Source organism: Heteronotia binoei, chromosome 21 (assembly GCF_032191835.1).
Source record: "Heteronotia binoei isolate CCM8104 ecotype False Entrance Well chromosome 21, APGP_CSIRO_Hbin_v1, whole genome shotgun sequence".
In the NCBI taxonomy this organism is placed as follows: domain Eukaryota; kingdom Metazoa; phylum Chordata; class Lepidosauria; order Squamata; family Gekkonidae; genus Heteronotia; species Heteronotia binoei.
The window spans coordinates 9,006,387-9,029,500 of NC_083243.1; the positions used below are offsets into that span (position 1 = coordinate 9,006,387).

At 48.1% G+C, this 23,114-nt stretch overlaps 1 protein-coding gene across 1 annotated transcript in view; it reads left to right on the top strand.

Moving 5' to 3' along the window:
• NID2 (nidogen 2) overlaps nt 1-23,114 on the top strand; it is a 106,357-nt gene that overhangs the window by 24,405 nt on the left and 58,838 nt on the right. The window contains exon 4 of the mRNA XM_060261475.1: nt 12,981-13,696. Coding sequence (XP_060117458.1) covers nt 12,981-13,696 — 716 coding nt within the window. The remainder of the gene's footprint in view (nt 1-12,980; nt 13,697-23,114) is intronic.

Genomic DNA, 23,114 nt, shown 5'->3' on the forward strand with positions numbered 1-23,114 from the left:
GGGCGGCTTACAGACATGGAAAGTGCCATGATTACAGTTAATACATTATACGGTAAAATACATTAAATAAATAAATAAATAAATTAAAACCATTACAATTTAAGGTGCTATAATGTAAGATGAGAATGGACCCCATGAGACTGAGGTCTCAATAGCCATTGGGGGGCTGGTTGCTAGGCAGCCAGGGCTAAACTTTCTAGCAGGAGCTCCTTTGCGTATTTGGCCGCACACCCCTGATGTAGCCAATTGGAGAGGGACAGTGGCGGAGTGGTAGAACGTCTGCTTGGTAAGCAGAAGGTCCCAAGTTCATATATCCATTGGGGAGGGATGGTGGCTCAGTGGTAGAGCATCTGCTTGGTAAGCAGAAGGTCCCAGGTTCAATCCCTGGCATCTCCAACTAAAAAGGGTCCAGGCAAGTAGGCGTGAAAAACCTCCGCTTGAGACCCTGGAGAGCCGCTGCCAGTCTGAGTAGACAAGACTGACTTTGATGGACCAAAGAGGGTCTGATTCAGTAGAAGGCAGCTTCATAGGTTCATATCTGTTGGGGAGGGATGGTGGCTCAGTGGTAGAGCATCTGCTTGGTAAGCAGAAGGTCCCAGGTTCAATCCCCAGCATCTCCAACTAAAAAGGGTCCAGGCAAGTAGGCGTGAAAAACCTCAGCTTGAGACCATGGAGAGCCGCTGCCAGTCTACGTAGACAATACTGACTTTAGGGGAGGGGAGGGGGGTCCATGGTAGAGCATCCAGTCCAACACTCTGTGTCACATAAGAACATAAGAGAAGCCATATTGGATCAGGCCAATGGCCCATCCAGTCCAACACTCTGTGTCACACATAAGATCATAAAAGAAGCCATGTTGGATCAGGCCAATGGCCCATCCAGTCCAACACTCTGTGTCACATAAGAGAAGCCATGTTGGATCAGGCCAATGGCCCCTCCAGTCCAACACTCTGTGTCATATAAGAACATAAGAGAAGCCATGTTGGATCAGGCCAGTGGCCCCTCCAGTCCAACACTCTGTGCCACATAAGAACATAAGAGAAGCTATGTTGGATCAGGCCAATGGCCCATCCAGTCCAACACTCAGTGTCACACAGTGGCCAAAAATCCCAGGCACCATCAGCAGGTCCACCAGTGGGGCTAGAAGCCCTCCTACTGTGCCCCCCCCAGCACCAAGAATACAGAGCATCACTGCCCCAGACATAAGAACATAAGAAAAGCCATGTTGGATCAGGCCAGTGGCCCCTCCAGTCCAACACTCTGTGTCACATAAGAACATAAGAGAAGCCATGTTGGATCAGGCAATGGCCCATCCAGTCCACCACTCTGTGTCACATAAGAACATAAGAGAAGCCCTGTTGGATCAGGCCAGTGGCCCCTCCAGTCCAACACTCTGTGTCACATAAGAACATAAGAGAAGCCATGCTGGATCAGGCCAGTGGCCCCTCCAGTCCAACACTCTGTGTCACATAAGAACATAAGAGAAGCCATGTTGGATCAGACCAATGGCCCATCCAGTCCAACACTCTGTGTCACAATGCCCAAATAACCCTGGTGCCCTCAGGAGGTTCCATCGGTGGGGCTAGGTCGCTAGAAGCCCTCCCACTGTTTCCCCCCCAAGCACCAAGAAGACAGAGCATCACTTCCCCCAGACAGAGAGTTCCATCTACAGCCTGGAGCTTCCCTTGAAAGTGCTTTGGAAATTGCAAGGCGTTCAGAATATGACTGCCAGCCTGCCAGGCTGACTGTCATGGGCAGCTCCCATGGTCAGTTTGCTGTCTCCACGAATCCTTCAGGTTTAACTGCCCTGGCTTCCAATTAGGTACTGGATCTAATTCAAGGTGTTAGCGCTAACTGTTAAAGTCCTGTATGGCCGGGGACCCTCATACCTTCTGGACCGCCTCTCCCTTTAGAAAACCCCCCCACCTCCTTTGGTCATCCTCTGGATCCCTTTTGCAGGCCCCAGGATGGTTTGGTTAGCTGTTACCAGGGGAAGGGCTTTCTCAGTGATGGCCCCTACCCTATGGAATGCACCAGGCCTTTTTTTGTTAGCAGGAATTCCTTTGTCTATTAGGCCACACACCCCTGATGTAGCCAATCCTCCAAGAGCTTACAGGGCTCTTCATACAGGGCCTATTGTAAGTTCCAGGAGGATTGGCTACATCAGGGGGTGTGGCCTAATATGCAAATATAGGGCTTTTTTGTAGGAGGAACTCCTTTGCCTATTAGGCCACACACCTCTGATGTAGCCAATCCTCCAAGAGTTTACAGGGCTCTTCATACAGGGCGTATTGTAAGCTCTTGGAGGATTGGCTACATCAGGGGTGTGTGGCCTAATACGCAAAGGAGTTCCTGCTACAAAAAAAGGCCTGGAATGCGCTCTCAGAAGACACCTGTACCCAGCGAGACTTGCTAAATTTCTGCAGGGCTTGTAAGGCCAAATTGCTGAGGCTCGCCTTTGGGGATTAACCAGATTTTTTTTTTTTTTGGAGCGGGGGTTGATAGTTGGTATAGTGCAGTTATATCTCCAGAAGTGGCCCCATGGTGCAGAGTGGTAAAGCAGCAGTACTTCAGTACTGTGATCTGAACTCTCTGCTCAGGACCTGAGTTTGATCCCAGCAGAAGCTGGTTCAGGTAGCCGGCTCCAGGTTGACTCAGCCTTCCATCCTTCCGAGGTCGGTGAAATGAGTCCCCAGCTTGCTGGGGGGAAAGGGTAGATGACTGGGGAAGGCAATGGCAAACCACCCCGTAAAAAGTCTGCCGTGAAAACGTGAAAGCAACGTTACCCAGAGTCGGAAACGACTGGTGCTTGCACAGGGGACCTTTCCTTTCCTATATCTCTAAATTCTTTGTTATCTTAACATCTTTCTCTCTTACGCTATTATCTGTTCTTGTTGATTTTTAACTTGCCTATTGAGCAATTCCGCAGGGCCTGCAAGACCGTTCTTTTTAAGATGGCCTTCGCTCGATTATTGAGCCATTGAGATATTCGCTGTAGATGTTTCCCGCCATTACAATCATAATTGAATTTATAATATAGCACCAGAAATGTTAATTTTAAATAGAAATATTTTAAATGTTGGTTTTATAGTATAATAACTATTGAATTGTATGATTTTATTGTATATTGGATTAATATGTTGTGAGCCGCCCTGAGCCTGCTCCGGCAGGGAGGGTGGGATATAAATAAAATTTCTTCTTCTTCTTCTTCTTCTTCTTCTTCTTCTTCTTCTTCTTCTTCTTCTTCTTCTTCTTCTTCTTCTTCTTCTTCTTCTTCTTCTTCTTCTTCTTCTTCTTCTTCTTCTTCTTATTATTATTATTATTATTATTATTATTATTGTTATTATTATTATTATGTTGTTGTTGTTGTTGTTGTTGTTGAACATATGAAGCTGCCTTATACTGAATCAGACCCTGGGTCCATCAAAGTCAGTATTGTCTTCTCAGACTGGCAGCGGCTCTCCAGGGTCTCAAGCTGAGGTTTTTCACACCTATTTGCCTGGACCCTTTTTTGGAGATGCCAGGGATTGAACCTGGGACCTTCTGCTTCCCAAGCAGATGCTCTACCACTGAGCCACCGTCCCTCCCCAAATTTATTCTGACTATGAACATATGAAGCTGCCTTATACTGAATCAGACCCTTGGTCCACCAAAGTCAGTATTGTCTTCTCAGACTGGCAGCGGCTCTCCAGGGTCTCAAGCTGAGGTTTTTCACACCTATTTGCCTGAACCCTTTTTGGAGATGCCAGGGATCGAACCTGGGACCTTCTGCTTCCCAAGCAGATGCTCTACCACTGAGCCACCGTCCCTTCTTCTTCTTCTTGTTGTTGTTTCAGTGCTGCAAGTCACCAAGTGGCTTTTTTGGGAGGTGAGCAGCAACTGGGGAAAAAGAAAAATCTAATAAGCAAACCAATGCCATCGATCCGTTGTTGAGGATTTTTCCCGGGCTGTACAGTCGTGGGCTTGGCACGGTAGAAGTTGACGTTTCGCCAGAAGCCCAGACCGGCGTCCTTAGAAAGCTATCAAAACGACGAACATGGATCCCTTGGTCGTCTTAACACAAAGCCAAGAGCGATTGCCTCATTGCAGTGTGGCGTGACGGCAGCCCCAGATGTGGAATCAAAGCTTGTTTGCATAAGAGCGCTGCCGGATTAGATAAGGTTGTGCGCAGTGAGAAACGAGGCCTTAAAAAAAAAACAAACGAACGCGCGCATATTCCGGTTCAGAGAGAGGCCAAATCTGAAGGGAAACCCGCATTTTCCTTGGATGGGGGCGGGTGGGACGCTGGTGTTGAAAACCCTGACAATTGCACAGCAATTGCACAGCAGCCAAGAAGGTCGGAGCGCCTGCTCCGGCTGCAACGCCACTGAGGATGTTCTCCGCAGCTGAGAACGAAACGTCTGGAAGGAAAACTTTCTCCAGTAGAACACGGCACTTGATCCCGAAAGATTCTACAAACCTTAATGACAATTGTTGCTGCTGATCTCCTACGCCTGACCCGGCCGTGTCGTTCCAGTGTGGGACAAGCTTAGCGGATGTGACGCCGTTGAGCAAGGGTATCCGGGGTGGTGCCCTTTGGTACCAGCGGGGGCACTTTGGTAGCTGCCAATGCCTTTCTTGGTGTCCACCGGAGCTTTTTAAAGGCAGTGGGTGGGGTTCTTGCCCACCTGGGCTTCTTATGGGCCACTGAAGATCCAATCGGCTGTGCGGTTTCAAATAATGTCGTTTTAGACATAGCTGCCATTACAGGGTTTAATCTCTGTCCCACTCCTTTTCTAGGGATGCCAGCCTCCAGGTGGGGCCTGGGGATCCCCTGGAACTACACCTCATCTCCAGACTATGGAGATCAGTTCCCCTGGATGCTTTGGAGGGTGGGCTTTGTGGCCTTGTACCCCACTCAGGTCCTTGTTCTCCTAAGAATCCACCCCCAAATCTCCAGCAGTTCCCCAACCTAGAACTAAGAACATAAGAACATAAGAGAAGCCATGTTGGATCAGGCCAGTGGCCCATCCAGTCCAACACTCTGTGTCACATAAGAACATAAGAGAAGCCCTGTTGGATCAGGCCAGTGGCCCATTCAGCCCAAAACACTCTGTGTCGCGTAAGAACACAAGAGAAGCCATGTTGGATCAGGCCAGTGGCCCATCCAGCCCAACACTCTGTGTCACATAAGAACATAAGAGAAGCAATGTTGGATCAGGCCAGTGCCCCATCCAGTCCAACACTCTGTGTCACGTAAAAACATAAGAGAAGCCATGTTGGATCAGGCCAGTGGCCCATCCAGTCCAACACTCTGTGTCACATAAGAACATAAGGGAAGCCGTGTTGGATCAGGCCAATGGCCCATCCAGTCCAACACTCTGTGTCACATAAGAACATAAGAGAAGCCATGTTGCGTCAGTCCAATGGCCCATCCAGTCCAACACTCTGTGTCACATAAGAACATAAGAGAAGCCATGGTGGATCAGGCCAATGGCCCTTCCAGTCCAACGCTCTGTGTCACATAAGAACATAAGGGAAGCCCTGTTGGATCAGGCCAATGGCCCATCCAGTCCAACACTCTGTGTCACATAAGAACATAAGAGAAGCCATGGTGGATCAGGCCAATGGCCCTTCCAGTCCAACACTCTGTGTCACACAGTGGCAAAAAAAAAAAAAATTATATCTATCTATCCATCCATCTCCTCTCCCCTCTCTCCCCCCTCTCTCCTCTTCCCCCTCCCTCCCTCCTCCCCCCTCTCCTCCCCCCTCTCCTCCCCCCTCTCTCCCCCCTCTCTCCCATCTATCTATCTATCTATCTATCTATCTATCTATCTATCTATCTATCTATCTATCTATCTATCTATCTATCCATCCACACACACATACATATATATACACACTGTGGCTAATAGCCACTGATGGACCTCTGCTCCGTATTTTTATCTAACCCCCTCTTGAAGCTGGCTATGCTTGTAGCTGCCACCACCTCCTGTGGCAGCGAATTCCACATGTTAATCACCCTTTGGATGAAGAAGTACTTCATTTTACTAGGACTCCCGAAGTGGGAGCACATACAGCCAGGGCTGCGCGGACTGCACTGGCTGCCAGTTATATACCGGGTTCGCTACAAAGTGCTGGTTATTACCTTTAAAACCCTATATGGTCGAGGACCTGCCTACCTGAGGCACCGTCTTTCCCCATACGAGCCCCAGAGAGCACTGAGGTCAGCGGGGAAGAACAAGCTGACTATCCCCGGGCCAAAGGAGGCGAAACTGCAGAACACCCGCGCACGGGCCTTCTCTATTGCAGCTCCACGCCTATGGAACCAGCTCCTGGAAGAGGTGCGGGCCCTGCGGAGCCTTGACCAATTCCGCAGGGCCTGCAAGACCATCCTTTTCAGGATGGCCTTTGCGGACTGCTGATTGAAGGACTGCTGAACTGATGGATTCGCCTAAGTGTCTTCCCCCTAAGTGATTTTTGCCATTATGTTAACTCACAGAATAGCACCAGAAATACCACTGTTATTGTTAAATTATTGTTAAATGTAAATTAGAATGGTTTTTAAGACTAATGCTGATTTTAAAGTTTTGTATAACTATTGTATGGATATGTTGTTAGCCGCCCTGAGCCTGCCTAGGCGGGGAGGGCGGGATATAAATAAAATTTTATTATTTATTATTATTTATTATTATCCATTTTAACCTGACTGCTCAGCAATTTCATCGAATGCCCATGAGTTCTTGAATTGTGAGAAAGGGAGAAAAGGACTTCTTTCTCTCCTTTCTCCATCCCATGTGTTATCTTGTACCCCTCTATCATGTCACCCCGCAGTCGACGTTTCTCCAAGCTCAAGAGCCCCAAGCGTTTTAACCTTTCTTCATAGGGAAAGGGTTCCAACCCTTTAATCATTCTAGTTGCCCTTTTCTGGACTTTTGTCCAATGCTGGCAACCTGCCCTCTTTCCCACTGTATTTTTTTTATTACTCCTCTTCTTGGATTTAGTGGTTGTTGTAGTGCAGGTGTGGGAAAGCTCTGTCCCAATTTTTAAGTTGATAATTTTTTATGGCCCGCGAATGATGTCATAAATATCCATATGGCCCTTGGCAGAAAAATGGTTCCCCACCCCTGGTGTAGTGGTTAAGAGCGGCCCTCGGGGATTGCTGGACCGAACCGAGCCATGTAGCAGCCTCCCTGGGGCCTCGCTGGCCAGCGAGGATCGTGGGGCCCAACCGCACTGTGCAGCAGCCTCCCCAGGGCCAGGCAGGGATCACGGCCCAGAAGTACTGTGCAGCCAGAATTGCTGCAGGGCCTGGAAAAGTTATTGTCACAGTTCAGTTTGCACTTGATTATCCCAGAGGGTGTGGCCCGATATGCTAATAAGTGTGTGACCTAATATGCTAATACTAGGGGATGTGCTACTGCGTTCCTGCTGGGCTTTTTTTACAAAAAAGCCATAGACCTATGCATTTGCCTAGGGCGGCGGGCCGGGTGTGTGTGCCAGATTAAGCTCTCCCCACGTGACTTCAAATAGAAAAACAATTATTTGCATTAATTTTGCTGGCCTGAATAATTCTTCCTTAGTGGAGCACTTGCTTTTTAAGTTGATACTTTTTTATGGCCCGCGAATGATGTTATAAATATCCATGTGGCCCTTGGCAGAAAAAAAGGTTCCCCACCCCTGGTGTAGTGGTTGAGAGTGGTGGACTCTGTTCTCTCCGAGCTGTTCTCGCAGAGCTCCCTCAGCCCCACCTTCCTCCCAGGGTGTCTGAGCAAGTCTCGCAAAGCAAGCTGTGATGCAGAAGGAAACAAGAGAGGCAGAAGGAAGCAGATGACAGCCGGTTGCTCGGGGGCCTGATAGGAGCCCTCCGGGGCCTGAACATCAGTCAACAGTGTGATGTTGCTAAAAAGGCAAATGCAATTTTGGGCTGTATCAACAGAAGTCTAGCATCCAGATCATGTGAAGTGATGGAATCGCTTTACTCTGCTCTGGCAAGACCTCACCTGGAGTCTTGTGTTCAGTTTTGGGCACCACATTTTAAGAAGGATCTAGACAAGCTGGAACGGGTCCAGAGGAAGGCGATGAAGATGGTGAGGAGACCAAAGGTCGAAGGAGCTGGGGATGTTTAGCCTGGAGAGGAGGCAGCTGAGAGGCGATAGGATCACCCTCAAGTTCTTGAAGGGCTGTCATAGAGACGATGGTGTGGAATTGTTTTCTGTGGCCCCAGAAGGCAGGACCAGAACCAACGGGTTGAAATTAAATCACAAGAGTTTCCGGCTCAACATTAGAAAGAACTTCTTGACAGCTAGAGCGGTTCCTCAGTGGAACAGGCTTCCTCGGGAGATGGTGGGCTCTCCTTCCTTGGAGGTTTTGAAAAAGAGGCTAGATGGCCCTCTGACAGCAATGAAGATCCTGTGAATTTAGGGGGAAGTGTTTGTGAGTTTCCTGCATTGTGCAGGGGATTGGACTAGATGACCCTGGTGGTCCCTTCCAGCTCGAGGATTCTAAGACAGAAGGAGGTTTTTAAACAGAGGTTTTTCAACAGAGGCTGGATGGCCATCTGACAGCAATGAAGATCCTGTGAATTTAGGGGGAGGTGTCTGTGAGTTTCCCGCATTGTGCAGGGGGTTGGACTAGATGACCCTGGTGGTCCTTTCCAACTCTAGGATTCTATTCTGGCATGACTTACGTCATCACTGATGACAATATTATCGCTTTCCCTGTCTGGGTGCCCTCTTACGACTTTACCCTTACAACTGCATATCTTTCCGACTCTATGATTCTATGACTTCCTGTGCATTGGGACTCTTCATTTGCACTTCGTGAACATAATACATTTATGCTGAATATTATTGAAGTTTAATGTTTAGGTTGAACATTGTATGCTTTTGTGGAATTGTGAAATTATTGTCTGTACCTAAAGATTGTAATTGTGAGATTATTATAGTTTGTAGTAACTTTGGTCGCTGTAACCTTGGGGTTGTGCTTTTCATATCTGAATGAGAGCTAGTTTGGTGTAGTGGTTAAGTGTGCGGACTCTTATCTGGGAGAACCGGGTTTGATTCCCCACTCCTCCACTTGCACCTGCTGGCATGGCCTTGGATCAGCCATAGCTCTGGCAGAGGTTGTCCTTGAAAGGGCAGCTGCTGTGAGAGCCCTCTCCAGCCCCACCCACCTCACAGGGCGTCTGTTGTGGGGGAGGAAGGGAAAGGAGATTGTAGGCCGCTCTGAGACTGTCCTTGGAAGGGCAGCTGCTGTGAGAGCCCTCTCCAGCCCCACCCACCTCACAGGGTGTCTGTTGTGGGGGAGGAAGGTAAAAGAGATTGTAAGCCGCTCTTCGGAGTGGAGAGCGGGATATAAATCCAATACCACCTTCTTCTTCTTCTCTTTGCCTCACCTGGAGGTTGGCAATTCCATTAACCCAATAGGTCAGGGGTGGCCAGCGGTTGGTCTCCAGATGTTTTTTGCCTTCAACTCCCATTAGCCCCAGCCATTGGCCATGCTGGCTGGGGCTGGAGTTGTAGGCAAAAAACATCTGGAGAGCTACCGTTGGCCACCCTTGCAATAGGTGACTGCAGCCCCTGGAAATATTCCTTCTTTTCAGTGCTGAAGTCGAGGTTTCTGGCAGCGGGTCTGTACCGAAATGCTTTGGTTGGCATGAGAGGATGTTGAACCGGGCAGGGGATTTGGAAATCTCACTGAAATCCGACCGACCGGCAGAGCAGAGCTTGTAAAAGGACAGCTGCTGCATCCGTTTCCCAACCGTTAGCGAATGCCAGATGTTTCTCCAGCTTGTCCCTGGCTAAAAGGCGAGAGGGGACTGTGAGAAAATGAAAGAGAAGCCTGATGACTGCTGTCTAAAGATTCGGGCGATGCTTTCTGTGGCTGGCCCAGAGTCAGCCATTGAACTTTCTTGTTGTTCAGTCGCACAGTCGAGTCCGACTCTTTGTGACCCCATGGACAAAGTCACGCCAGGCCCTCCTGTCTTCCACTATCCTCTGAAGTCTGCTCAAATTCGTGTTTGTTACATCTGTAATGCTGTCCAGCCATCTCCTCTTTTGCCATCCCCTTCTTCTTTTGCCTTCTGTCTTTCCTAGCATCAGGGTCTTCTCCAGGGAGTGCTCCCTTCTCATTTGGTGGCCAAAGTATTTCAGCTTCAGCATCTGACCTTCCAGTCTTGGTTGATTTCCCTTAGGACCGATTGCTTTGGTCTTCCTGCAGTCCAAGGGACTCTCAAGCGTCTTCTCCAGGGAGTGCTCCATTCTTATTTGGTGGCCCAAGTATTGGAGCTTCAGCTTCAGTATCTGACCTTCCAGGGAACAGTCTGGGTTGATTTCCCTTAGGACTGACTGACTGGATCTTCTTGCAGTCCAAGAGACTCTCAAGCGTCTTCTCCAGGGAGTGCTCCCTTCTCATTTGGTGGCCCAAGTATTGGAGCTTCAGCTTCAGTATCTGACCTCCCAGGGAACAGTCTGGGTTGATTTCCCTTAAGACTGACTGATTGGATCTTCTTGCAGTCCAAGGGACTCTCAAGAGTCTTCTCCAGCACCACAGCTCGAAAGCATCTATTCTTCGCCTTCTGTCTTTCCCAGCATCAGGGTCTTCTCCAGTGAGGGCTTCCTTCTCATTTGAGGGCCAAAGGATTTGAGCTTCAGCATCTGACCTTCCAGGGAACAGTCTGGGTTGATTTCCCTTAGGTCGGATTGATTTGATCTTCTTGCAGTCCAAGGGACTCTCAAGAGTCTTCTCCAGCACCACAGCTCAAAAGCATCTATTCTTCTGCGCTCGGCCTTCCTTATGGTCCAGCTCTCACAGCCATACATGACTACTGGGAATACCGTCGCTTTGACTAGACGGACTTTTGTTGGCAGGGTGATGTCTCTACTTTTTATTATACTGCCCAGGTATAAAGTGAACTTTACCGCAGAGCAATTAACAGACAGCAATTAAGACGCAGAATTCTTTGCCGCAGGAAGTGCTGGTGGCTACGAGCAGAGACAGCTTCAGTAGGAGATTCGATAAACGTCTGGAGCAGAGGTCCATGAACGGCCAGTGCCGGATAAAACCCTGTGGAGGCCCCCAGGCAGTCGAAATCTCAGGGGGCCCCCTTGCAAATTATCTCAGAGTCAGAGCGCCTACTCTACTGTCTGTGGCCCCCGCTGCAGCCTGCAGGCCCCTTCTCAAAAGCCCCTTTGACAAAGCTGTGGGGGAGGGGCAGAGAGAGGCAAACCTGGTCACGACACCAGCAGCAGATGCAGCAGGCAGGTTGGGCAAAGAGCAACTCAGTCGCTGGCTGCGTGTGCAGGCTGGGAGAGCTGCAAGCAGGGGGGAAATCGGGATGTGGGGGAAAGCTAAAGGCATGGGAGCCCATAGGCCAGTGCCTACTTGGCCTGATTGTTAATCCAGCCCTGTGAATGGCTGTTAAGAACATAAGAGAAGCCATGTTGGATTAGGACAATGGCCCATCCAGTCCAACACTCTGTGTCACAGAAGAACATAAGAGAAGCCATGTTGGATCAGGCCAATGGCCCATCCAGTCCAACACTCTGTGTCACACAGAAGAACATAAGAGAAGCCATGTTGGATCAGGCCAATGGCCCATCCAGTCCAACGCTCTGGGTCACAGAAGAACATAAGAGTAGCCATGTTGGATCAGGCCAATGGCCCATCCAGTCCAACACTCTGTGTCACAGAAGAACATAAGAGAAGCCATGTTGGATCAGGCCAATGGCCCATCCAGTCCAACGCTCTGGGTCACAGAAGAACATAAGAGAAGCCATGTTGGATCAGGCCAATGGCCCATCCAGTCCAACACTCTGTGTCACAGAAGAACATAAGAGAAGCCATGTTGCATCAGGCCACTTACCCATCCAGTCCAACACTCTGTGTCACACAGTGGCCAAAAAACCCAGGTGCTATCAGGAGGTCCATCAGTGGGACCAGGACACTAGAAGTTCTCACACTGTTAGCTACAAGGTATAGATGGAACACTCTGTCTGGGGCAGGGGTGCTCTGTATCCTTGATGCTTGGCGGACCACATTCGGGAGGGCTTCTGGAGTTCTGGCCCTGCTGGTGGACCTCTTGATGTCATCCAGGTTTTGGCCACTTTGTGACAGTGTTGGACTGGGTAGACCATTGGCCTGATCCAACATGGCTTCTCTTATGTTCTGATGTCTGGGGCAGCATTGCTCTGACTTCTTGGTGCTTGAGGGGGGCAACAGTGGGAGGGCTTCTGAAATTCTGCCCTCACTAGTGGACCTCCTGATGGCCCCTGGATGGGAGACCACCAAGGAAGTTCAGGGTTGCTATGCAGAGGAAAGCAATGGGAAACCACCTCTGTTCACCTCTTGCCTTGAAAACCGTCTGGGGTTTTCTGGATGGTCTAGGCTAGCCCAAACTGAGAGCCAGTTTGGTGTAGTGATCAAGTGTGCGGATTCTTATGTGGGAGAACCGGGTTTGATTCCCCGCTCCTCCACTTGCAGTTGCTGGAATGGCCTCGGGTCAGCCATAGCTCTCGCAGGGGTTGTCCTTGAAAGGGCAGCTGCTGTGAGAGCTCTCTCAGCCCCACCCACCTCACAGGGTGTCTGTTGTGGGGGAGGAAGGGAAAGGAGATTGTAGGCCACTCTGAGACTTTGTCCTTGGAAGGGCAGCTGCTGGGAGGGCTCTCTCAGCCCCAGCCACCTCACAGGGTGTCTGTTGTGGGGGAGGAAGGAAAAGGAGATTGTAGGCCGCTCTGAGACTGTCCTTTTAAGGGCAGCTGCTGTGAGAGCCCTCTCCAGCCCCACCCACCTCACAGGGTGTCTGTTGTGAGGGAGGAAGGTAAATGAGATTGTGAGCTGCTCTGAGACTCAGATTTTGAGTGGAGGGTAGGATATAAATTCAGCATCCTTCTCCTCCTGTTTTGTCAGATCTTGGAAGGAAAGCAAGGTCAAATTGACTTGACAGCACTTTACACACACAGTCACCATTCTGTTTTAACATTTCTCCCTTTTGACTTTAGGACAAGCAACTCCGGAATCCCTGGCGTGTGGGTCTTCCATATCGGCAGCAGCTCCCAGCTTAAGAACGTGGTTCCAGCAGCCATGGGCCAGAGACCATCGCTGTCTTTCGAAGGGCATCTATCAAGAACCCCGGAGAGCACCGTTGTCGACCAAAGCATCCTGGAGGGGGAGTATCCTGACGCCATCGATTATGCTGAGCCTTTCTACGATGGAAACGAAAACGACTTTGAGTACTTGCCCATCGAGCCCACCGAGCCAGCGCCGGAAACAAGGTCCAGCGATCCGTTAAGCCCTGACGACCGACTCAATTATCACGAGCCGAGGCATTCTGGGGCCAGGCTGGATTCGGAACTGGAGCCTTCGTTGCCGGACCCGCCACCCAGCCAGCTGCCTCCGTATCCTGAGCTGGATTTTTACCCTGAATTACCATCCCCGGAATCTTCTGTATCAGAAGGAAATGATAGGACCCCGTCGTTACCGTTGGTGTCTGAGAGTCCCATTGAGGCCATGACTGCCCTGCTGCTCTACCATCCCGACCTACAGGATACACCGTCCCCACCGGAAGAAGACGGTGGCATCCCTTCAGAAACAGAAGACCTTCCTGTCTACCCGGATGGGGAGGTGATCCTCGGAAGCTTCCCGGACAGCGCTCCACCTTTTAGCCACCGGAGACGTGTCGTAGGGGTGGATGAAGACATCGGTTTTAACCCTGATGGTAGGCTCTGGAGAGGTTTTCCTTCAGGATGTAACGATGCAACCCGTTTCCTGTTTCCTTTTTCTTCACTTAAAAAAAAATTTATTTAACATATCAAACTTATTTACAGTAAGGCACAGTGTGTGACTTAGTCACAATATCCTTTTCATTCAAATAAAGTTAAAAATGTCAGTTTCTTGGAAAAGGAAGAAATAAATAATAATAACAATAATAAATGATGATATTAATATTAAAAGTACGGCATTTGTGCATTCATGCATAAATCAGATTCTGTGGTACCACTTCTTGTTCTTCTAAATATTCCACAATTGGAAACCAGATTTAGTTTGATATTTTTCTGACTTAGTTAAAATATCCTTTTCATTCAAATAAAGTTAAAAATTTTGGTTTCTTGGAAAAAAGGAAGTAAATAATAATAATAATAATAACAATAATAATAATAATAATACAGCATTTGTGCATAAATCAGATTCCGTGGTACCACTTGTTCTGCTAAATATTCCACAATTGGAAACCAGATTTAGTTTCATATTTTTCTGACTTAGTTACAATATCCTTTTCATTCATATAAAGATAAAAATTTTAGTTTCTTGGAAAAAAAGGAAGAAATAATATAATAAATAATAATACAGCATTTATGCATAAATCAGATTCCGTGGTACCACTTGGTGTTCTGCTAAATATTCCACAATTGGAAACCAGATTTAGTTTCATATTTTTCAGATTTAGTTTCATATTTTTATGACTTAGTTACAATATCCTTTTCATTCAAATAAAGTTAAAATTTTTGGTTTCTTAGAAAAAAAGGAAGAAATAATAATAATAATAATAATAATAATAATAATAATAATAATAATAATAATAATAATAATAATAATAATAATAATAATACTACAGCATTCATGCATAAATCAGATTCCATGGTACCACTTGTTGTTCTGCTAAATATCCCACTATTGGAAACCAGACTGTCACAAATTTAGAAGACGACGACTGCAGATTTATACCCTGCCCTTCTCTCTGAATCAGAGACTCAGCGGCTTACAATCTCCTATATCTTCTCTCCCCACAACAGACACCCTGTGAGGTGAGTGGGGCTGAGAGAGCTCTGACAGAAGCTGCCCTTTCAAGGACAACTCCTGTGATAGCTATGGCTAACCCAAGGCCATTCCAGCAGCTGCAAGTGGAGGAGTGGGGGATCAAACCCGGTTCTCCCGGATAAGAGTCTGCACACTTAACCACTACACCAAACTGGCTTAGTTTCATATTTTTCTGCTGATATTACTTTATGTTTTACTTAGCACAAAATTTTCTCATAACCGGTGCTGCCCTTCAGTTATTGTTGATAGAGAAGGCATTCCCCAGTTTGTAGCTTTTTCTTCACCTCCGTTGTGAGCGTTTTCTGATTTGGCTTTGTCGTGAACTTGCGCTCCAAAACTTCTTTGCTTCATGTTGGCGTTTAGATATGTTTTTACACCATGCATGAGAAAAACCAATATGAAAAGTTACATCTCTCTAGTAGGAACGGTTTGGCACGAGGGAATGGAAAATGACCTGAAAATAAAAACATGGTGTGGTTTTGCATGTGGGAGAAGCAAAAAAAACCTAACGAAGTGAGTTTCCAAGACAAAACTGCAGGGCTGTGGAATCTGGTCACGTATCTGTTCCTAGTACGTTAGACCTCATTTTCTGAACAGTTTGAAACCCTCTGGGTGTTAAATTCTTTGTTTCCTGAGACTTAAATGTGTTTTGCCTCTGAATCAAAACTGGAAGCACAGTTCACATTAGGCCTCAAATTCAGCAGGAGCTCACAGAAGCACAGCTCCTGAACCTTTCTAACAACAGCCTATGATTCCCTAGTATCTAACATTCTTAGTTCACTAAATGTTAAACCTAAAAGTGTAAAAAAGGAAAGAAACATAAAATCTCTGCAGCCCTTGTTTGATGGAGAATGTAGAGCCGTTAAAACTCTGTTGCGCAACACCTACAGATGTTACCGCGACTCTGGGGCTTTGTCTTTACCATCAGAGTACGTTGATCTTAAAAATCAGCTCTCCCAGGTTATTATAAACAAAAAGAATGATTATCAAAGATTTCAGGTTTTCACGGCTGGCATCATCATTAGGGTTTGTAGAATCTTTCGGGCTCAAATGCCGTGTTCTACTGGAGAAAGTTTTTCTTCTGGAAGAAAAACTTTCTCCAGTAGAACACAGCACTTGAGCCCGAAAGATTCTACAAACCCCAATAAAAAAAGAATGATTATGCTAAACTTCAATGGGAGGAGCTATACCAGGCCATAATCTTAAAGAACTCTAAAAAATTCTGGTCTATTGTATCAAGTGCCCATAGAGCTGATGCCCCTTCTATGTCTGCTATTTCCCCCAATGTCTGGTACCAATATTTCTTCTCTATGTTCTCCCAAAGTAAACTATACACTTCTAGACCTTCCAAACTTTCTCAGGTAGATCTTCCAGAGTGTCCCTCTGTGACCTCTGATGAAGTTAAAGATCTAATTTTGCAATTGAAATCAGGTAAAGCTGCAGGACCAGATGTTATTCCCTCTGAAATCCTAAAGTTAGATCCAGATTGGTGGGCTACTCCGCTCGCATCTCTCTTTACCAGTATTGACAGAACATGCATAATTCCCAAAGCCTGTCTTAATTCAATAGTGGTTCCAATTTATAAAAAAGGAGATCCTGCGATTCCAAATAATTACAGGCCGATTAGTCTTCTATCTACCATTGGTAAATTATATTCTAAGTATCTGCTGAGGAAACTTGAACAATGGATGACACGAGAAAAAATCCTTGGTCCGGAACAACTGGGTTTTTGTAAAGGCAAAACTACTCTCGATCATTGTAATAATTTGTCCCATCTAATTTCCAAATACGCTATTGGGAAAAAGATGAAATTGTATGTAGCCTTTTTAGACTTAAAGGGAGCATTTGATTCAATTGACAGAGACCTGCTTTGGGCCAAACTGGAACAAACAAGTATTGATAAAAGACTCCTTATGCTCATTAAAAAATGATATACTTTCAACTTTTGTCAAGTCAAATGCTCTTTATTAGGCGATCTTACGTCAAAAATCCCGTTAAGAAAGGGCGTTAAACAAGGTTGTGTGTTGGCCCCCTTTTTGTTTAACCTCTTTCTTAATGATCTTGCTCCCTTTTTGTCAGATACTGACCATCATAGTCCAAAACTTGGTGCCAGACATGTTCCCTTACTGTTATATGTGGACGATACAGTCTCACTATCGTGTTCCAGAACTGGATTAAAACGTTTGCTTGTTCGCTGTATTACCTTCCTTAACAACAATAAGCTCCTATTGTACTATGACAAATCTAAAATTGTTGTATTTTCCAAATCTTGGAAACCAACTGAATGGTCGATAGGCGGCAAAGAGATAGAACAAGTAAAATACTATAAATACCTAGGAATTCATTCCCAACATAACACACTTTGGACTAATCACCGTAACTGTATAATTAAGTCAGTCAATGTGAACGTTGCAGCTATCCAGCGCTTCTTTTACAGCAGAGGCAATCAGTTTATCCCAGCCGCGCTAAAAATCTTTAAGGCTAAAGTGATACCGCAGCTTTTATATGGGGTCCCAGTGTGGATCACAGCCCCGGATAACAACATTGAAGGTGTCCAATCAAAATTCCTATGGAAAATCCTGGGATTCCCAAAGTGCGTACCATATGCAGTTTTATGTTTAGAAACAGGGACGAATCTTGTGGAAACACAAGCATGGCTAATGTCACTTAAATATTGGTTACGGCTGCATTTCCACTCTGATTCGGAGAGCCTTTTATAACAACTGCTCTCAGAATCTAATATGTCAAATTGGCTAGTATTTATTGAGAGGAAAATTAAATCTATGGGCATTTATTTAGATTCACTTCTTATGCTATCCCTAAAAGATGCATTTTTGAAACTAAAGCTCAGAATTCTAGATATTGAAATGCAAACGTTATATAGCCTGGCCAACAAGTCTTGCTCCCTGTTGAATTTCGAACTTCCTCTCTCAGTAGGGAAATTAGCGTCATATTTCTCCTCTCTGCAAGCTCCGCAGCAACGGCGTGCGTTCTCGTTAACGAGATGTAATGCATTACCATCTGCTATCTTGTTTGGTAGATTTAACAGGATTGAGTACTCTAATAGACACTGTCTTTGTAATCTCAAGTGTATTGAAACTATTTCCCATGTGTTATTGAACTGTCCCCTTTATGATGATAGTCGTTGTATATACCTGAAAGATATTTTAGCAGATATGTTGGGCTGTTCTGATTCAGGCAAAGTCCACAAACTTTTAAATGACACTTGCTCTGAGGTAACTTTAACGGTTGCTAGATTTCTTCAACAGGCCATGGAAATACGACAGGGAACGGTTCTGGAATGACCACATTTTATTTGTTTTAATTTTTTAATCTGGCTAAACTTGACTCATATATATTTTACTTATTTTATGTATATTAGCTCCCTACGTACTCTATTATCTAGGATTTTATATTATTTATATTGCTGTTTTACCGCTACATCTGTTTTACGCCAATGCGGGCTTGCCGCTGCTGCTACAAATTAGTAGGAAAGGTTTGGCACGAGGGAACGGAAAATGACCTGAAAATAAAAACATGGTGCGGTTTTGCATGTGGGAGAAGCAAAAAAAAAAAAAAACACCAACGAAATGAGTTTCCAAGACAAAACTGCAGGGCTGTGGCATCTGGCTGCGTATCTGTTCCTAGTACGTTAGACCTCATTTTCTGAACAGTTTGAAACCCTTAGGGTGTTAAATTCTTTGTTTCCTGAGACTTAAATGTGTTTTGCCTCTGAATCAAAACTGGAAGCACAGTTCACATTAGGCCTCAGATTCAGCAGGAGCTCACAGGAGCACAGCTCCTGAACCTTTCTGAGGGCTCCCCCTCCTCCTCCCCACCTGCCTTGTCCATTGAGTAGGAGGTGCAGCTGCATAACGGTCCCTGGGATAGGCTTTGCCATGCCCCCAGCAACCCTCATTAACCCCTGGAGAAGCCCATGTCACCCTTTCTCCATTTATGTGATTTTGGGTGGCAGGTGGCCTGCTGGCCTTTTGACTGGGGGGGGGCAGTCCAGGAGAGCCCCAGGCGAGCAAGACCTGCTTGGACTGGGCGGATTTCTAGCCAGCCCAAGCAGGCCTTGCTCACCCGGAGCTCTCCTTTCTTGCACCGGGTCGCTTTTGGCTGGTGGGGGGGTGGCATATGCTGGTTCTCTAGCCAGCCCAAGCAGGCCTCACTCGCCCAGGGCTCTCCTTTCTTGCACCAGGTTGCTTTTGGCTGGTGGGGAGGGCGGCATATGCTGGATCTCTAGCCAGCCCAAGCAGGCCTCACTAATCCAGAGCTCTCCTTTCTTGCACCGGGTTGCTTTTGGCTGGTGGGGAGGGCGGCATATGCTGGATCTCTAGCCAGCCCAAACAGGCCTCGCTCGCCCGGGGCTCTTCTTTCTTGCACCTGGTTGCTTTTGGCTGGTGGGTGGGGGTGGCATATGCTGCATCTCTAGCCAGCCCAAGCAGGCCTCACTCGCCCAGGGCTCTCCTTTCTTGCATCGGGTTGCTTTTGGCTGATGGGGGGGTGGCATATGCTGGATCTCTAGCCAGCCCAAGCAGGCCTCGCTCACCCAGGGCTCTCCTTTTTTACATCAGGGTACTTTTGGCTGGTTGGGGAGGCATATCCTTATGAGTTATGCTAATGAACTCCACCACCTGTTTTTCTACAAAACGACCCGTGGCTCACATGAATGCACCTGTCTTCTGTTGAGTCCCTCAAGGTAGCTATTGTCTGCTCAGACTGGCAGCAGCTCTCCAGGGTCTCAGCCTGAGATCTTTCACATCCCCCACTGCCTGTTCCTTTTATCTGGGGCTGCCGGGGATTGAACCTGGGACCTTCTGCAAGCCAAGCTGATGCTCTGCCACTGAGCCATGAACCCTCCCCAAACAGCTATGAAGCTGCGTTATACTGAATCAGACTTTTTGGTCCATCGAAGGCAGTATTGTCTACTCAGACTGGCAGCTGCTCTCCGGGATCTCAGCTAGAGGTGCCTCCAGTCATCTAGGAAGGGAGGCAAAGCAAATCCAGCCTGCCGCTGTGCAGCCAGGGCATTTGCGCAGGGCACCGGGAGGCGGGGAGTGCCCGATTCAGCGTCCCCCTGGCCCGGTTCCCTAGGCAAAAGCCCAGGGCCAACCCTAGACTGTCTGGCACCGTAGGCATGGCTAACTTTTGATGCCCCCCCTGCACTGATAACATCACGGCGGGGTGCCCAATCAGGAACCTAAGAAAACTGGCACCCTAGGCAGTCACCTAGTTTGCTTAGTGGCAGGGGCCGGCCCTGCAGATGCCTAATTTGAACATACGAAGCTGTTTATTTCTACTGAATCAGACCCTCAGGGGTCCATCAAAGTCAGTCTTGTCTACTCAGACTGGCAGCGGCTCTCCAGGGTCTCCAGCTGAGGTTTTTCACGCCTATTTGCCTGGGCCCTTTTATAGTTGGAGATGCCGGGGATTGAACCTGGGACCTTCTGCTTACCAAGCAGATGCTCTACCACTGAGCCACTGTCCCTCCCCTAACGAAGCTGCCTTCTACTGAATCGGACCCTCGGTCCATCAAAGTCAGTATTGTCCTCTCAGACTGGCAGCGGCTCTCCAGGGTCTCAAGCTGAAGTTTTTCACGCCTACTTGCCTGGACCCTTTTTAGTTGGAGACCGTGTTCCCTCTAAGGCGCAGCGTCTTGTGAGGAAAAATTCGACTTTGTGAGCGACTGGTATTAAAGTTGTGAGCTGCTGCATACGTTGTTATGCTCTGGGGTCATCGTTCCTGAGCGAAGACAAAAATGTGCGAGCTGAAGGCTTAAAATCTGTGAGCCCGCTCGCGCTAACTCCGCGTGGAGGGGAACACTGGTTGGAGATGCCGGGGATTGAACCTGGGCCCTTCTGCTTACCAAGCAGATGCTCTGCCACTGAGCCTCCTTAGCACTGCCAGCCCATTTTAGTGGCACAGACTGGTGCACCTGTGGCAATTTATTTATTTATTTTACTGGATTTATATCCTGCCCTCCCCGCCGAAGCCGGCTCAGTAAGCACGCAACATTTGAATTCGCCTCCGCAGCACAAGGACCTTCGCTGCACGACTGAAGGTAAACTGCGGCAGCCATTTTGTGGCTGGCTCTGCCTTCTGCCGCCGCCATTTGCTAGTCTGCGTCCAACCCCTTCAGGACAGCGTGTTGCTGGAGAGGAGGGAAAAGGTGTTTTGTGCTCCTTTCGATGCCCTCCGGAGAAGCCTAGGTTGTTAAACTTGGGTTAGGCTGTTTTCCCGCTGGTGTGCCTCTCTTGAAATCTTTAAAGGAACTGTAGACAGAGACAGCTGCAATCCCTGTAGGCCTCAATTGGGTTTGTGGAAGTTTGTGGATGTGTTTACGTGCGTGTGCGTGTAAAAGAGAGGCTCTTATTAGGCAGGGTCTTGCCTCAGAGAGCGAGGGAGAGCTATTGGTTAGCGCCGGGTGTCCTGCCAACCTCTGGGGAGATCTGGACAGCTGGCGGCGGTGACTCACCGCCAGTGGGACCTGGGCCAGTCTTGCTTGCGGCTGTCGGATGTGTCGATTCTCAGCCGTTGCTGCGGAAAGGATTAAGGAGCCCTTAGGCTGAGGAGGAAAAGAGGCTTGCGGGTCACGGCCTTTTCCTGAGCCCGAAAGTGGGATATCTTGCAGCTGGGAGATGCTGCCGGTTGGTTGACGGCTTGCGTGCGGAAGCGGCCGCATTGAGGAGAGCCGTTTGGACGGGAGTTTGATTGGAGAGGGACCGTGCCTCCGTGGTGGAGCCTCTTCTTGGCATGCAGAAGGTCCCAGGTTCAGTCCCTGGCATCTCCAGTTAAAAAGGACCAGGCAGGAGGGGATGGGAAAGACCTCAGCCTGAGACCCTGAGAACCATGAAGTGGGGCTGTAGCTCAGTGGCAGAGCATCTGCTTGGCATGCAGAAGGCCTCAGGTTCAACCACCGGCATCTCCAGTTAAAAGGACCAGGCAGGAGGTGATGGGAAAGACCTTGACCTGAGACCCTGGAGAGTCATGAGGTGGGGCTGTAGCTCAGTGGCAGAGCCTCTGCATGGCATGCAGGAGGTCCCAGGTTCAATCCCTGGCATCTCCAGTTAGAAGAACCAGGCAGGAGGGGATGGAAATTTTATTTTTATATCCCGCCCTCCCCCACCAAAAGGCGGGCTCAGGGCGGCTCACAGACATGACTACGTCATGATTCAATTAAAAGCAGATAAACATTATGAATACAATACAATTACATATATAGATTAAAATACATAAAAATAGGTGCTATAATTTCTGATGTCACAATTACATATTATCAGGTTCAGTTACAACATAAGATGGCTAGAGTTAGAATGATTTTATCAAGTTAGTCTGGTCCTAATTCAAATGCGAGTTGGAAAAGAGAGGTTTTGCAAGCCCTGCGGAACTGGTTCAGGTCCCGCAGGGCTCGCACCCCCTCTGGGAGTTGATTCCACCAGCGCGGGGCCACTAATGAGAAGGCTTGCTCCCGAGTTATCTTCATTCTAGCCTCTCTTGGCCCAGGGATTTGTAGGAGGTTTTGGGAGCTAGATCTTAACGCTCTCCTGGGGATATATGGGGAGAGGCGGTCCCTGAGGTAGGCAGGTCCTCGGCCATATAGGGCTTTAAAGGTAATAACCAGCACCTTATACCGAACGCGGTAGACGACCGGTAGCCAATGCAGATCCCGCAGCACCGGCCGCACATGTTCCCACCTAGGTAGTCCCATCAACAGCCTGGCCGCTGCGTTCTGCACTACCTGAAGTCTTCGCGTTCGGCACAAGGGCAGCCCCATGTAGAGGGCATTGCAGTAGTCTAGTCTTGAGGTGACCGTTGCGTGGATCACAGTTGCTAGGTCGTCGCGTTCCAGGAAGGGAGCCAACTGCCTCGCCCTCTTGAGATAGAAGAAGGCGGATCTTGCGGTGGTAGCTATCTGGGCCTCCATTGATAGCGAGGATTCCAGTAGCACCCCCAGGCTCTTGACCCTGCGCACTGGTGTCAGTGGCGCACCGTCAAAAGCTGGCAGAGTAATCTCCCCCCCCGGTCCGTCCCGACCCACGCAAAGGACCTCAGTCTTCGTTGGATTCAACTTCAGCCCGCTCAGCCTGAGCCAGTCAGCCACGGCCTGTAACGCCCGGTCCAAATTTGTAGGGACATCACCAGTCCGGCCTTCCATCAATAGATAGAGCTGGGTATCATCAGCGTACTGATGACAACCAAGCCCATACCTCCGGGCAAGCTGGGCAAGGGGGCGCATAAAGATGTTAAACAATGTCGGGGAGAGAACTGCCCCCTGAGGCACCCCACAATGAAGCGGGTGTCTCTGAGACAGC